The sequence below is a fragment of the Equus caballus genome, chromosome 2, assembly GCF_041296265.1.
Source record: "Equus caballus isolate H_3958 breed thoroughbred chromosome 2, TB-T2T, whole genome shotgun sequence".
Taxonomy (NCBI): domain Eukaryota; kingdom Metazoa; phylum Chordata; class Mammalia; order Perissodactyla; family Equidae; genus Equus; species Equus caballus.
The window spans coordinates 8149579-8166396 of NC_091685.1; the positions used below are offsets into that span (position 1 = coordinate 8149579).

The 16818-nt window shown below is 41.2% G+C and overlaps 2 protein-coding genes and 1 long non-coding RNA gene across 5 annotated transcripts in view; 1 reads left to right on the forward strand and 2 right to left on the reverse strand.

Annotated features, from left to right (window-relative positions):
- The window catches only part of LOC138923146 (uncharacterized), a 109245-nt gene extending 103897 nt beyond the window's left edge, over positions 1 to 5348 (reverse strand). Inside the window, exon 1 of the long non-coding RNA XR_011436358.1 lies at positions 4921 to 5348. This is a non-coding gene — a long non-coding RNA (uncharacterized lncRNA). The remainder of the gene's footprint in view (positions 1 to 4920) is intronic.
- A 2964-nt stretch (positions 5349 to 8312) lies between these two features.
- On the reverse strand, positions 8313 to 13325 carry CDKN2C (cyclin dependent kinase inhibitor 2C). The gene is made up of 3 exons (XM_001492327.5): positions 13126 to 13325; positions 12531 to 12670; positions 8313 to 9064 (listed from the first exon to the last, which is right to left on the reverse strand). Exons 2-3 carry the CDS (start codon positions 12657 to 12659, stop codon positions 8687 to 8689), a joined length of 507 nt encoding a protein of 168 aa, XP_001492377.1. The 5' UTR covers positions 12660 to 12670; positions 13126 to 13325; the 3' UTR covers positions 8313 to 8686.
- Positions 13326 to 14401: 1076 nt separating this feature from the next.
- Positions 14402 to 16818, forward strand: part of FAF1 (Fas associated factor 1) — a 472901-nt gene continuing 470484 nt past the window's right edge. Inside the window, exons 1-2 of one of the 3 annotated variants that reach the window (XM_005607066.4) lie at positions 14402 to 15038; positions 15380 to 15592. The gene's annotated coding sequence lies outside the window, so the exon portion shown is untranslated. The remainder of the gene's footprint in view (positions 15039 to 15379; positions 15593 to 16818) is intronic. The other 2 variants (XM_070260008.1, XM_070260010.1) reach the window with 2 other exon arrangements.

Genomic DNA, 16818 nt, shown 5'->3' on the forward strand with positions numbered 1-16818 from the left:
TTTTTCTGCTGGTTGATTTAATAACATTGCTGTTCTGTAACTTGAATTTTATGTCTGAATTTTATGTTTTGATCTGATTTCTCTTCAGTCTGTTCTGTTGCTGAATATAGAGAAACCTCATAATGGCCACATAGAGTTCTATTGTCTAAATTCTATATATTTAAACTCAAAACAATGATAGAAAATATTACTTTACTATAGAAATTTAAATTAATCTTATGTTGATCCTAAATATAATCTATTTGTTCATAGAAGAAAAAATTTGCTACTAAAAATTCCAAGATCTTCATCCTGGTAATTCAAGACAGAACATTTTCCTTAGAAAGCACTGATCTTTAAAATTCTCTTATGTTAGTAAGCAACAAACCTTTTTTGGGCATCTTAGGGTATGGTGCATGATCTTTTAATAAGACCTGATGAACTAAAAGGTACTCTGAGGTAATTTTGTGGAAATTTAAAAAATTAGAATATTAAGTTAGTATGTGTTGTGTATTTTATAGATATTAGTCATATGTTTGAAGAACTGTGCATTTTAAATCTTTAAAACATGATAAATAGGCTTTTTTTTAAAAGAAATTGAAAGCAATCATTGATCTTCAGCTGATGTTACAATGTACAGTTCTCTTTTATATTGCTAGATTAATATTTTCCCCATGACATCTGTGATATCCCTCTGGACGCAAAAAATATATGTTCCTTCCTTTAACTGTCTTTGTATAAAGTTATTTGCTTTTCCAGTAAGTACATGGTGTATTTAAACAACTGTAGGCAATTTATACTAGCTCAGAGCCATTTTGATTACTCTTAAGCAAATTAGCCAGCATTCAGTCAGTTCAGTGCTCTCTCCCATGTGGCCCTACTCCGGCTTCACATTAAACAGCCCCTCAGTCTAGTCCAGATGTCCAACTGTGTCCACGCACCCTTTCAGAATGCTGCTGAACTTGTTATTTTTGGATGGAATATGTGTCTGTTGTATTTAAGTAAAACATATTATAGATGTAATTTTAAAATATAACCATAAATAGTAAGTGGTTATTAAGTGTTTTAAAAGCATTATCCAAGTGAAATGGTAGAAAACTTCACTGGAAACTATAAAATTATCCATATCAAGAAAATTAATTTGTTTATATTTCCCATGGTGGTGTAATGAAAAAATTCTTTCTATTCCTGTTTGCCCTGCTTTTGAATTCTTGTGCAAGTATCTTTTACTGGTCTTGTTTTGTCCTTGCTTTTGGATTATTTAGCAAATTGTCCATTATGTAACTGATATTAAATTAACCTACAAGCATGGCTATCTAAAACATTTAAAATATCCATTCTTCCTCTTGTCACTATCACAATTCTATTCCTAATATTTCAAATTTGATTACATTAATTGTAGATGTTAAGTGGCTTTCATATATATTTGCCTCATGACAAGAATTTGAAACAATAACCTAGGTAGAACTAGGACCTGCATCAGTGTTCTCACTTCTAAGATTTTAATTTAAATCTTTCCCTAGCTCATTAATGAAAGTGATCTCACCTATATCTAAAAAATTAACAGTTTATATTTCTGTAGCAGATCATAATTTAACATCTTAAAAATAGTAATGTGAAGTAAATTGGTAGTATTTGTTCAAAATATCTGTTTGCTCAGTATTGAACTTTAGTAAGAACTATCTAAACATACACATATATACATAAAAATACTCATATAGGACAGGACCACAAAGTATTATTTTGATTACCTGCATAATACCAACTACATGCCTATAGATAAACAAAGATAATTTTGGTCCATATGCCAAGTGCAAAATTTGACTATAAAATAATAAACACTACAATTAAAATATACGATTTACCAGTAGGAGTAATTTATTTTTAAAAAACATTGCTTTGGATCTGATATCATAGTTCTCTCTTCATATTTTTCTATTAAGTATCAACATTTTAACTTTTTATTAGTTAAAACAATTAGCCATATCCTAATATAGGAAATTAAAATACATTGCTATTTTCTGAAGACCAGAAATTAACTGTAACATTTTCTAGATCTTGGTTCCACACTGAAAATCTTAGCATATAGTAGCAATAGTTATAAGATTCCAACTAATTTATATTCAATATATAAATACACACTTGCTAAACCTAATGTTCACACTTTTTTCACTTAACTTTATTTTAAATAAAACACAGATTGAATGCTTTTTCACTGAAAGAGCTGTGATAAATTTAAATTAATGGGAATAATAATTTTTAGCATCACAAAACTTGATTTTTAAAGTTGAAGTAATGTTTGTGAATTGAGAAATCTAGATGGCTGAGGAAGCAGGAATAAAGGAGAATTGGAAAGCTCTTTCTACATGCTAGTTTTGCTCACTACCTAAAATGTCGAGGCAAAAAAACAGAACAAGTAAAAAAAGAAAAAGATGAGGACAGCCAAAAATATAGGTGATAGTATAGTGAAGTACTTTTTAAAAAAACATTCTGTATTTTCATTATATTTTACTTAACATTGAAAAAGAGACTCTGGAACAATCAATTACTTTTATATCTTGTGATTATTATATAATATTATCTTTCACAGTTAAAAATAATAACACAATACACACTATCACTTATTTTAATACAGAGATAGGAAATATTGTACTATTAATCATCACCAAATGCTGTTTAATTTAATAATTTGATCCCATTTATTCTTCTAATATATGTAATTTTAAAAATTTCATCTGGAATCATCACCACACTATAATAACTGATTTACAAATTAATTATTCTAGGCCTTTCAAATGCTAACGTTCATTCAGATCTGTTCTAAACTTTCACAAAAGAAGAAAAGCATGTTCCTTTTCAAATGGCCTGTGTAAGTTTGGTCTGAATTAGCAGAATGGGCATCAGAATGCTACTGCATCATTGAGGACAGTCACTTCTTAGTAAAAATGTCTGAGAGAGAAAACTATGGAACAAGAACTATTTGGGCCCAAATGGCTTTTACAATAGTTCCAAAACGTAAAAGAAAGAGATGCTGTTACATTAGCTGTACACAGAATAGCCAAATTATAGAATAATTATTCCTAAAGAGCAGTGAGTTATTTTTTACTTTAGGAAATCATGTTTCCAAGGCATACATTTTAAACTCAGGGCAGATTTCTTTATCAGCAAGTTGTGCAAACTGTACACTTAGAAGAAACAGGGGAGTGGACTGTATTTTAATATGGTTATGACAATTTGGTTGCATGTCTAAATTAAAAATTTAACATTAAAAAATGTCAGTTTTGCTTTATATGTGAACTTTCACTATGTATATAACTAATCTGAAAAACCAAGGCATATAACTAAAATAAAATTCGTCAGCATGACACTGTTTTATATGGTCAAGATAAAGTATCACTTTTTTCCTACATAACTGCTATATTGACAAAATATAAAGAAGAGCAGAAGCTTCCATCTCCAAACATTTCAATGGAGATTTTTGAGCTTTTCACCTATCAGTTCCAGAAAGTGTCCCATTATCTAAATGTTAAAAGATAATTAATATCACTTTAATTATACTAATTGAATGCGTTTGAGGTTGTGAAAAATTATTTTTTCTTTCGTAGTATTAGTTGTATGTAGAATTTCTTTTTAGTGCTCAAAAGAAATGACGGGTAGTTTGGATAAGGATTGGTGGTTTTTTTACTTCCTCCCCAAAAGAGCTGATGCTTTTGGCTGACTGTTTTTCTTTTTTTTTTTTTGGTGGGGGGGGTAAGGGAAGAGAAGAAGGCTGTATATAGAATTATTGAATAGGCCTACACTAAAATTCTTCCTTGACCAATGAGGATGGGGGCTGGGACAGAGAGGTGAGGTGGAACAACTGAAGTGTAATAATATCTGTGTAGTTTTCAGAAACGTACAAATTCTCCCGTCCCCCGTCCCCCGTCCCCCTCCTCGTATGTGCTGGTACCTCTGGAAGGTTCAGAAGCCATTTTAGAATTCAGAAAGCAAAATATGTGAGTTCCACTTGTGCTTTTGCAGGTGCTGTGGTGGTAAGGATAACCTTTGCTCGCTTGCCGGGTGTGTTACCATGCTGTTATTTAATGTCTTTGAGGATTAAAGACAGCACAGAAAATTCCAAACCCACATCCTAACACCTGAAGTTCGCACAATGTTTCTATGGCAGATGGCAAAACACTGCACTGGAACCTTAATTTGCCAAGCCAATATCTAGATCTGGGGAGGTTTTATTCTTTTGAAGCATCGCTGAAGATCAAAACTCGATTTTCGGATCTATTCCGGGTTGAAAAACCAAGACCCTTTCTAGGCGATTTGCGCACCCCAGCCCCACCCAAAGTCCCGGCGGGCCTGCACTTCTCGGTGTTTCACGCTGAGGGTCTTTCCGAATGAACATCCATTTTCACTCCTGGACGTCTAGTAATTTATGGGGGGAAAGGCAACACCCTAGGGCAACTTCTGGAACAGTCTAAGGGGCTGAGAAGCCCGAGAGGCGTTTGCCTCCTCGCAGTTGGACGCGAGGCTCGGAGCCCGGCTGTCCTCAGCTGTCATGGGGGGAGGAGGAGGGAGTGCTGGCATTGGCATTGGGCATGGAGTTGCTCCAGCCACCGCGCCGCGTCCCGCCGCCAGCTCACCTCTGCAGAGAGCTAGGCACTCACCGGCCCACTTGCCCTGCTCCCACGGCGCCCTCCGGCCCTAGTCCTCAGGCACAGGTCGCCGGAACCATCCAGTGGGATGGCCGCCGCCTCTTCGGGGACCGCTGCCTGAGGGCCAGGGCCGGGGGACCCTGGCCGCCCCGGTAGCCTGCAGCTCCCGCGGCGCTGCGGCGGCGGCCGGGAGGCGCCGGGGCCCGCTCCCCCTCCCCGCCCCCAGCTCCCGCCTCCTGCCCGCTGCGCCGTGCGCCCGCTCGCCCCAGCCGGCTGGCGCAGCAGCGCACACACTCACTCCGAGGGCGCCTCCAAGGTTACCCGCGGGGTGGGGGCTGGGGCAGGCTCCGGCCACTGGCCTCCTCCGCTGCTTTCCTATCGCCGCGGCCCTTCTGCCGCTCCAGGGCGCCCGGGATCCAAACCCCAAAGTAGAAGACGCTCCAAAGTCCGGGGAGGGAAGTCGAGCTGGGAGGCAGACAGGCGTCCGGGCGGGGGGCGGCCTGAGTTGGCTCTGGGTGCCCGGGGAGCCAGGTCAGGCGAGGTCGCGGCAAGAGGGGGCTGTGGCTCCGGCGGGCGCGCTCCGGGCGGCGCAGGCTGGGCCGGGGGCAGCGCGCAGGGGCTGCAGGCTGCACCGAGGCGCCCGAGGCGCCCCGGGCCCGCTGGGGGGCAGAGACAAGCGGGCGGCCAAACCTGCCGAGGAAACTAACTAAATAAAAGGAGACTGTTATTTAAGGCGCGGAAATTTGAAATATTTGGACAGGAAGAGAAAAGAAAAGAAACCTTAGCGAGGGAGGGAAAAAAAAAAAAAAAAAACAACGCGAGCTAACGGTTTTGAAACTCCCCCACCCCCACCCCGGGCTTTTCTGCGCGCCCTGAGGGAGCTCTGGGCTCCAGCTTCCTCACTAGGGAGCCGGGAGCTGCGATTGAAGTCTGGAGAGTTTTCGAAGGGACAGAAAGGATGTCTTCGCAGCCCCTCCATAGAGGGATTGGGTTGGCTATGGACAGAGCTCTACCGCAGGTCTCAGGCTGAAAGATGGTCTTCTGCCTCTCACTAGGTCCCTGCGTGGATCTGTTATTTTGGAACTGTCGTGTAAAATCAAAACATTCTCGAGAGACCAAGACAGGGACTCTCCCCATCCGTAGACTTTGATGAAGGTCACTTAGGGCAGTCAGGAAGGCTGCGAGTACGACCCTTTCTCGCTCCAGCACCGTGATCTTCCAGCGCTTCTGGACTATTACTTCTAACCCCGGCAAAAGCCGAAAACACCTTTTTGGGAACTGAGATTTCGAAACCAGTCCCGGGCCACGGATTCCACAACGTTCGTTTGATCAACATGATAAGGGGAATTTATAATATTACCAATTGAATTGCTTTCCCGGGACAGAATTCTTTTATCTATTTATTAATCCCAGCGTTGTGTGTGTGTACGAGCTCATCACACCCTTGCGAGATCCGCAGTGTTTATCAGAAAATTATTGATTCACTATTGAAATGTGGTAAAATGCAGTTTGCTTAGTGGCTTGGGGACCAGAACGTGGACTGAGGTCCTGTGAGTGCCTTCCGCCCACCCCCCAGATGTCAGCCCGGATTCAGTTTACTGGGCAAAGGCCGAGCCTGTGTCCCCGACGTGGAAGCGGATGCAGTGAAGAACTGAATTTGAGAGCGCATCCTTCTTAGTATCCTCCATCCTTTCTATAGCGTCCTCCCCTGGGGCTCTGATCACTGTATTAATTAGCACTTGCCTCCCCAGTCTGCATCTGAAAAGTTCAGACCCTTCCCCACCTCAGCTCGCTGCAAACTAGACCCCATCAAACTCAGCAGCTCCGTTTCTTCCATCCTATACATTTCGGCATATTCAAGAGTCTTACTGAATATTGTCGAGGTTTTTGAGAGATTGAATAATGACTTTTCATATTTCCTAGAGGGGACCACATAACTCATTTCTAAAATACTTAGATTAGTAAAGCTATTTCCTGCGAAGAGCGAGAGAAGTGTGGTGATGTTTTAATGCCTAGCAAATTTTAGGCTGATGAGGAGAGAGATAGAGCACCCTCTCCCCTTATTGTGCTCCGACCACTTGAGAACAAAGCAATTGCAGAAATACTTCTCTTTAGCTTTGTGAACGTCCTACGTCTTTATATTTGAAATCTCTAAAGAGAAATTGTAATGCTGAGACTGGGTGGATACTGAAAAGTCCCTTAAACTCGGCTTTAAATTCAGAAACGTCCATTTTTACGGTTGCGATTTGTAAGAAGGATTGTATTTATTTTTTAATAAATCTTGTGTTTAGAAAATATTCACGTTACTCAACCAGTGTATTTTGTATATTGATTGTAGTCTTTAAATCTAAAATGCAGCACTTTTTCCTTCAAATCATCTCAATTTTTACTATTTTCTAAAGTTTAAAATAAATGTTTCAAAGTTAACTTCATGTTGCGGTCAAAAATAAATTTGTTCAGTAACTTGCGGTTAGAGGTGGCAGAAGTGGAAGTTTTGTTGCACTTACGGAAGGTGAACTTTAGTGCCAAATGAAAAGGAATAACCTTTTTCTCCTATATTCTTTTATACTATCATGGAAATTAAATTATTGGAAACCGCTTGCCTGCAACCACTCCAATCCTTGTTAAGGCGGGCATCAGAACCATGTCCTTCAATAAACCTTGAAGTATTTTGTTCTTTTTAGAACAAGGGCAAGGGAGCTTAGGAAGTAGAAGGAGAGAACTTTCACATAAAACACCTTTGTTCATGTGAGAGATGATGAATTAAGTATTTATAAATTTATAAATGGTAACTGCATTGAAATCCCTTGGTGAAAATCTTTAATTAAAATGACAGAGTAAGTAGTACATGCTGGAAAACTCTCTTGGAAGTTTGATGTTTCTATTCCATTCAAAAATTTTTTTCATTTTGACTAAATATATTCTTAAAAAGATTTTATATGCCTTTCCCAAAAAGTTTTGTGGGAATCAGGTACTATATCTAGGAGTGGCCTATGTATTTCTTGTAGAAGTTTCTATTTATTATACTGAAGCCACTAAATTAGTTGTGACCCTTGTTTGTAATTTACATATTTTTTCTTGCTGAGCTTTTTATCCCCTAAACATCGGTATTTACATTATATTTTAATACATAAACAATTTGTAATTTTACATTTCTGACATTCAGAGAGAAAAAGCCAGTGTTACACTTAGTACACTTATGGTATAATTTTAGGAAACATGTTATTTAACCAATTGTCTCATTTTGTGATTTTTTAAAAAACTCAACTAATGAGAAGCACTTTTAAGGTGGCATTTTCTTTTAAAAGTGGCTTTTAGAGCTAACATATATTTCTTTTCAGATCGCTACTTCTGAACCCTGTTTTCCACTATTGAACTTAACTTTGAGAAAAAGGGAAAATTGAACATTAGGATAAATTCACACTGAAATAATTTCAGGTTTGATCTTCAAAAAATGTTCTTATTCTGTTTTAAAGCAGAAATATTAGCCACCAATTAAAATCTTTGGGGGGAGGCATGAGGAGAGGAAGAAAAGAATAACTGAGTCATCAATAGGATATGTCCAGTTTTGCAATTGGTCTACTTTTTCTAATGTCAAGACTTAAAACATCAGGATCTTTTAGTACAGTTCTCCTTAGCCAGTGGCAAATTATGTGGGGGTTATAGATGAGTGGAAATCACAGAAAAACATTGTCCTGTTTTCAAAAAGAGTTTTAATTAGGCAAAAGAAGCATCAGGACAAACCATTTTTAAAACAAAATCTCCAAGTTGGGTATTGAGACGGGCAAAGGGAGAAGCAAGGAAATAGTCAAGGAAAGATAAAATATTCAGAAGAAAGGCAAAGCTATTTGCAATTACATGTTAGAACTCAGAATTTTGCAGGTGAAAAAGATGTTGCTTAAATATATTCGTAATCCTGTAGTAAGATTTCTGCTTAGTAATATCAGAAGCTTTAACTAGGCTTAAAATATGACAAAATTGAATTTTAACAAATGATAATAAAACAGGACAGCAACCAATTAACTGGCAAAATGGAACGTAGTGTGGGAGAGCCCTCCCCACACTCATTGCAGATTCGCAGCTCCCTCCGCCCGGTTTCCCTCCATCAGGCTAACGATCTCGTTCCTCCGGTAGAGCCTGGCCAGGTCGCAAGCGGTGTCCCCCTTATGGTTCCGATGCCCCACTTTGCTGGCCGTGTGCTTCACAAGGAACTCCACCACTGGGAGGTGGCCTTCTTTGGCAGCCAAGTGCAAGGGCAGGTTCCCTTCGTTATCCTCGATGTTAACATCAGCTTGAAACTCCAGCAAAGTCTGTAAAGTGTCCAGGAAACCTGCTCTGGCTGCATCGTGAATGACAGCGAAACCAGTTCGGTCTTTCAAATCGGGATTAGCACCTCTGAGTAGTAGTCTCCTGGCAATCTCGGGATTTCCAAGTTTCATAACCTAGAAAAGAAGAAAAAACGGTAGAATCCTTCAAGTGCTCCTACCACAAGAATATTTTAAAATACCCATTTCTCCTTCTATTTATGTAACTATTTATTTTTGGTGAAGGAGTGCTTGGGGAGGACCCATATGATGAGGTTTGAAGGGCTCATTTGCAGGAAAGAAATTACTAGTAGGTAAAGGTAGGAGAAAGCTTCTAAAAATTGAGCTTCTATGATAGAATATCTTAAACGGGCCCAAAAGTAGGATAAACTATCAATAAAATAGAACTAATCCAACTTGTATAAAATTCACTGACAACTCAGTTCTGTATATCCCATGGAGAGTTGTGTAATTTCATGAATTTATTAAATAAAAGAAACGGAATTTGAGATTTAAGTAAGAGTCTCCTTTTGTTGCTTGTTCATGCTCATAAAATGTGCCTGGGGTATTAATTCTGGAAAATCAAATGTGGGGAAAATTTGTTTTCTAAATAGCTACTGAAAAGAAATAGGAAGAGTGGGTTTCTTTAAATGCCCAAAGAAGTGTTTCCACACATCAGACTACACCTAGTGTAAAAATGATCTATTAAAAATCCAAACCTGATATTTTCTTAAATGATTAATTTTTACAAGTTCTCTCCAAATAGATATAGCCTTAAATTTCTAAATTAAAAAAAATATATATATTTTTTGCAAGTTATTTCATATTGACTACTAGGTGTACTCAGTGCTTAGAATCCTTCACTTGGTATTTTAAAATGTTACTGATTATTAAGGTGTGTAATGAGCCACTGTGTTCTCCATTGCTTATGATATTGATTTATCTAGAACTAAGTTCATGATATGCTGTGTATTAGATAAGAGATGACTGTATGGCAACTGTTCTTGAAAAGAATGAAACAGCCATCACACTATATTACTTATTGTTTCTTAAAGTTCTGACTAGCCTCCTGATTTTCGAGTGAGCAAAAGAAGAGAAAATAAGATATTAAATGTGTATTTTAGGACACAGGCAGCTTTTTCTTGTGGTTTGAGCCCATTTAACAATCAACTGGTGAGCCCATCTTATTTTCTTTTGCAGTTATTAATCAGGCATTTAGGAATAGCTATTTGTAAACTGCCAACATCTTTTAAGCTAGAGTGTGATATTAAAATTTGCTATCAACATACAAATAACTCACATGACAAAGACTTATTTACTATTGTTTAAACATATTTCACTCTAATAAGAGGTCTCTATTAAGCTCTCATAATTAGAAAATATCTTGTTGAGCAGCATACAATTATACAATACATATAATTTAGTTGTGAAAAAATATAGTCTCATTAACATGCCAGAAAATTTCAGCGTTTTAACTGGCTTCATTTATATTTAGGTATACTCATAATAATCTAAATTTATAATAAATAGATTGCAGAGTAGGCACTCAAACGTTTGTGAAATGAAGTATAATCCATTGGAAAATACATACGAAGTTGATCTATCTCTTTAAAATGTTTGTTTAAAAATAATCACAAATTAAGTAATATAATAAAATACATTTAGAATGGATAATATTTTATAAATGCAAACTACATAGATGGCCAAGATATTAAGCTTCCCTGTTGATAAAACCCTGCTGACTTTTAGCCCTTCCTTTGGGGCAGTGGTAAAAATGATACATAATTTATTTTTCAAGAACTTCAGTGAAATATATTCTTTGGTTATTAAAAATTAACACAATCTAATTTTTGCCACAAGCGCCTCTAAAGATTTAGTCACATTTATGGACCTGGACTAGGAAAAATAAGAGACAGACACACCTTGGGTCTTTGTGAAGCAAATGTACGATTAAGGCCTTTGATATTATCCTAATTGAAAAGCTTACACTAGGAAGGGGGGGAAAGCCTTTGCAGTTGAGTTAAATAAACATAATTGTAGAAGAAAATTTGCCATCTTTCACAGAAAATAATAGTAATATTAGCAATTGTTTTGAAAGAAAGTTCTTTCTTGAGTTATGACACAACTTCAGACTCAGGATTATACATACTGAAAATAAGCCTTGAGACTCCTGTGTGTGTGTGTTTCATTATATGTACTAGGACTAAGCCACAATAAGTGGGTGTTAGTATCTTGATAAGTATGTTTAATATAAACAAGATTGCAGAGTTGTGTTAAAAATTTGTCAAAACTTTTTTTTTGCAGTATTAATCTCCCAGTCTTCCTGTTCGTCAAAAGTCCTGTAAGATCTTATTCTGAACATGGGTTAAGTGGCTCCTTCTTTGTGAGATTTGTATAATCTTTTGAGTTTTCAATAGGAAACTTTTCAATATATTTAACTGAATGTGTATTGTGGCATTGCTATCATCACCGAACCTGTTAAAAAGTACTAGGTCGAAAAAGAAAAAAATTCCTTTCCCCACTTAATCTACCTGAAATAACAAGATAAATAACTTAGTATCTATGCATAAACTCCCTTAATACTGAAATTTTTGCAAGGTTGGTGTAATCTGATTTAAAATGTACAGACTGTCCGGACTTCATCTCTTAATAGCATATCTTCTGACACTTAAATTTCTAATTCTTATAACTAAAACAAAGCACTCTAAAAACCCTCTCCCCAATGGATTTTCAAAAACAGCTTCAAGTGTTGCATTTCCGAATAAGAATAGCTCATAAGAATATCATCAGAACTCTGATAAAGCAACTATTCGAGACTACTTTGCCATTTTTCTGTTTCGATGCCTTTCAATTAACTTACATGATAGCATTCAGAGGAGGAAAAAATATTATCAGGTACAATACTTGGCAGCTAGACATGTTTCATTTGTTTCTTGTAAATCTAATTACTGAAAATTAGAACATACCACGGCATGACCGCAGAGACAAAAACACTACAAGCTGAGCTCTGATTAGAAAATTCAACTTTTTATTCCTCCTCAATCCTGAATGGGTGGATGGTATTACATTAACTGTGAAATGTACATCCTGTCCCCGTGCCCAGGCCACCCATTCCAAACGAGGAAAGGTCGTTTGTCAAAACTTGAATCATTTGAAGGAAAAACACCCTCGCCAGTAGTCAAGAAAATTAACGTTAAAGTCAATTATTGGAGCAAAGTACGGAAACCACTAATAGCAGTGTATTTACTTCAAATAATAATCATAATAATGTGTTTACAGAGCTGTCTAAAAAAAAAAAAAACACCAAAAAACTTGGCTCTGCTACGACTACTTTAAAATCCCCACCGTCACAAAAACATTCCAAAAATTAAGACCAAACCTGGAACCCACTTGATATCGAGGATGTTACTGGATTTGACGAGTTTGTTCAAAGTACGTCATTTTAGGGAGTTGGACCCACTTAAAGATATAAAATATGGCAACCAACTAGGTTTAAAAACAGTGAAATTTTGTACCCCTGAAAGCTTAAAAGCTGATATTCTAGAAACCCGGGTCACGTAGGCAACATTGTTGACCTGTTTTCCCCACCTCGCTGGATACCAACCTGCAGCGCAGTCCTTCCAAATCCATTTTGTGCATTGACGTTTACATTATTTTGCAACAAACTAGTAAGTTGCTCTAGGTCCCCCCTGGCAGCTGCGGACGCCAACTCGTTCCCCCAAGGCTCGGCCATTCTTTAGGGTCCTGACGATCGGGAAAAGATGAATTAGTTGTTTTTCTTTTTCCCCTTTCCTTTGCTCCTAACCAGGCTGCATGATGGCATCGGAGACTGACAGAAGGACTGGGATGGTTAATCTGGAGTAGAGCTTGGTAGTAAATACTAGTAAGATCTGCCTGCCAAAAGCCCGCCCCTCGATTCACACGTGATTATTCAGCAAAACTGAGCCATTGGAGAGGGGCTCCGCTCCTCGCTTTTTAGCTTAACCCCTATGAAGAATTCTGGTGATTCAACAGAGAGACACACAGACACACATATATTCCTGGTAAATTACTGTGGACGTAAAATGTAGGCAGAGCTGTCACGTACCTACACTACAGATCTCTGTGAGGAATGTGTGCGGAGACTTAAGGGACTACATCACGGCAGAAAATACCGCGGAAGAAAAGACATTTGGGGGGAGGAAAAGGTATTAACCCACCCTTGTTCACGGTGGTGACTTGAGCCGCGAGAGCCAGAAGTGCAGGGGCAGGTCCTCGGAGGGGCTCGGTGTCCATCCGTCTCGCCCAAGGGGTAGTCCTGAGCCCGCCGCTGCAGGGAGAGCGCCGCAGTGGCTGGATGCTGACGTGCTCCGGGGGTTAAAGACGATCGCCAAAGGCAAACAGGAGTAGCAGTTCCGTGGCCCTCGAGTTACAGGTTGTAACGACTCCTCAGCGGCCTCGGCTTCTCCGGAGGAGCCTGTATTCGCGTCGGGGCCGAGCCGAGGGCTAACGCCGCGCGGGAAGGCTCCGGAGCCCGCCCGCCGGGCTGCCGCAGCCCCGCCGAGCCGCAGAGGCCGTGGGAGCCAGGCTCGGCGCGCGTCTCCGGAGACGGCCGGGCGCGCGGCGGGCCCCCGGCAAGCGGGTCATGCCGGCCCCGCCGGGTCCCGGGACTCCCAGCAGCGTGAGGACGGGGAAGAGCGATGCGGGAAGCGTCTACGGGGCCCGGGCTGCTGCGGCAGCGCGCGGCAGCATCGCGGCTGCACAGGGCAGCCCACCGGTGACTTCCCGCCTACGACCAAGCCGGTTCAGACTTCCTACTGTAGACGCTCATTGAGCTGCCGCCGCCGTCTTTTCCTTCCTCTCCCGGTTTTCTGAGGGCCTCTGGAGATCGGGAGGGTCCTGGGAAGCGCAGGCCAGGCTCTCAGAATGGGGAGTCGCCACAGTCCCAGGGCGCAGCCAGTCGCGCTGCCCTCTCGCAGAGAGCCTAGCGGCTTCGGCGCCCGGTGCCACTTCGCCAACCTCTCGCCGTGCCCCAGCCTGCGCCCCCAGCCTATGCCGCCCGCAGGGTAGCTGCCGCCAGCCAGCTGCGCCCTGGAGCCGAGCGGGGCAGCGCTGCTTCCTCCCGAGCCGCAGCGCTCCCGGTGACAGTTTCTTTTGTAGCTGGTCCCCCCAAATCGCCGGTCCCTGTTCCCTTCAACCCTGCAGGCACTTGCGCGTCGTCCCCCTCTCTGCTCTTTTCCTTTCCTCCCTCCCTTGTTTCTTTTTTCCCTCAAACAATTGCTGCTTCTGTTGTCGCTGCAGAGACGGTGCCGGTTTCTTCTCCCTTTTTTCCGACCTCATCAGCTTTTTTTGAAAAGAAAAAAATTGAGCGCTTTTTGAGTTGAAAAACCCGCCCCCATTTTAACGGCAGAGTTTTAAGGAGGCTCGGCCGAGTTGCAGCGCCGCGGGAGCGGGAAGGCCGGGCACCGCCCACCGCCCGCCCTCCGCCCTGGTGGCGCTCGCGCTCGCCCCGCCCCCGGCCCCGCACCCTCTCTCCCGCCTGCCTGCTCCCGGCCTCGCTCCCTGCGTCTCTTGCGCTGCCTCCCGCCCGCCAACCCCGCGGCCAGGCCCTGGCTGGAGCGGCGTTCGGCCCCGCAGAGCCGGGTTTGGCGTCCTCCGGCTGGCGGGCGGGATGGAATCTGCGAGGCGAAACCCCGGGCTGCCCCGAGCCCGGCGGGGCGGGGGTGAGGGGAAGAGCCTTGCTCATTAAGACGGCTGCGGAGAACCGCAGGGCCTTAGAGGCTCGGCGGCGCTGGCTGCTTGAAGGCGGAGAGCGAGCTGGCGCGGAGCGAGCCTTCCCCCGGGCCTGGCGGGGCAGGCCGGCCCGCCTCCGCGCTCCCCCGCTCGGCTCTCCGAGTTCGGGCGGCCAGGCCTACGCTGCCGCCGCCTCCTCTGGGGCGCGCGCTGTGTACGCTCGGCCTCCTCTCAGCCCCGGGCCTCGGCCTCGCACCTGCCAGACCCACGCCCAGCACCGCAGTGGGCAGAGGTGGCCGTGGGGCTGGAGGGAGAGACCCGGACTGAGCAAGAACAGTGCTCAGAAAAAGCACAGGTCTTTTATAGACTGACTTTTGCGAAAACTAGAGACATGGTTTAGGTAAGAAATCATGACGAACTCTGAAACCTTAATGTTCCATGGACTCGAAACTGTGAAATATTCCATTTCTTTGGGGAAAGGGAGAAAAGCGATTAATTTTAAAGCAAAATTTAAAGTAAGTCTTGGGAAGGGTTTTGCAACAAGGCCATTTCTTTATTGCCAAAGTACTCTCTTTGACTACTTAGATGGGGGCTTTTTTGGTGGGGGAGGAGGGTGTCTAAATGTAAAGGAATAGTCTCTTCCCTAATGGTTTATTTCAATCATCCGAGACACCAGTTCTCTCTGTACTTTTAACTTCCTCTTTTAGCTATGTAAGATTAATTAACTACTGCTTTCTATAGTTTTTGCTCCTAAAAATATCCAGCACGGTTGCATGATGCACCCAGCGGTCAAAATGAAACCAAGCAAAAAAATGACAAAGTCTAATTAGTACCGGCCTCTAGCAAGCACGTTCTCAAACAACATCTGTACCCAGCTCCTTGAAGCATAATGGGAGTACCAGCAACAATACACACCAGAAATATCTGGATAATCATCTAGCAACAGACCTGCTGGTAGGTAAAGGGAGAGTTGAAACTGGGAAGAATCTGGCAGTGTTTTCTTTAACTGAACTGTTGAGGAAAAAAATAACCAGAGCTCTTTTCTTAGGTAACTAAACTTGAATTGTGAATCAAGCGTGAACTGCAACACAAGAAATTAACTCCTCCCTTTTCTTGCATATATTTAGACATTTCAGATAGAACATTTAGGATCCACTTATACCAGTAAATACCACAAATAATACAATTAGACTATTCTTGCAACTTACTCTGTAATTTTTTAGCACAGCTAGAGGGTGTGATGACATAGTAGCACTGTTGGCTGATAAGAGATAACTGGTATTAATCCAATTTATGAGAGTTGTCTTCTAGCATTTATTATGGTTTCTTGGTAAGAGAAGATACTGTAGTGAGGAAGAATCTTGAACTGTACTCATTATGTAAAGTATAGGTATACATGTGTTATAATTTTCATGAAATAAAATACTTTTGCTGGATATTTGAGTAAATAAAACTTATGGTAATTTAAGATGCATGGAGAGCTGGATTAAGATTTTTAGAGGTCCTAAACACTGAAAAGATTTTAATGTCCCACCACCCCACGTCATATGTAAATAAAAATAAAACAAACTAAAAAAATAAGTGTAAAGAAGCCCAACAAAGTTCTGATTTTTCCCATAATGACTACTTCAATGCTTTGGCTGAAATATTAAATTCTTTAAAGAAGTTTTTGTTTTGTTTACTCTGACATTACTGGTGCTCTAAAGAAGATGCTTAATCTGCTTATTTTGTAAACCAGAGCCAGCAGCACGTTAAGTTACTGTCTTAGTTCAGAGATCATAAGTAAGCCCTACAAAGTACCTCCAGTGAAAAGTTAATATTTACTGAGTGCTAGTTCACTGAAGTAGATTCAAAAGTAGCTCTGCCCTCAATGAGCTTACATTCTAACATGGTGTACAAGAAAGATTCACAGTTAGGCATCTATTGTACTGAAAGTAGTGGTTTCTCTTTTAACATAGCAATGACATGTTTCTCAAACATTGAAATAGAGGCTTTCTAGTTGGATATTAAATACTAGCAGTCATGGAAATTTTTTTTTCAGCAGTTCATACTCATTTTGAAGGGTATAGAAATATAATCAAATTATTTTGTGCTTTTCCCTCATTGACTCAAGTATGCATAGTTTCTGAATGATTAACTTGTGGAAACGTGTATGTAGTATTTACAGTTTCTTTACCTAG

Bases quoted from the DNA above. Each gene is read 5' to 3' on its own strand.
- CDKN2C (XM_001492327.5), bottom strand. From the start codon at position 12,659: ATGGCCGAGCCTTGGGGGAACGAGTTGGCGTCCGCAGCTGCCAGGGGG. The intron at 9,065-12,530 runs GTTGGTATCCAG...CTTCTTTTCTAG, and splicing joins TTGGAAGGACTGCGCTGCAG to GTTATGAAACTTGGAAATCC.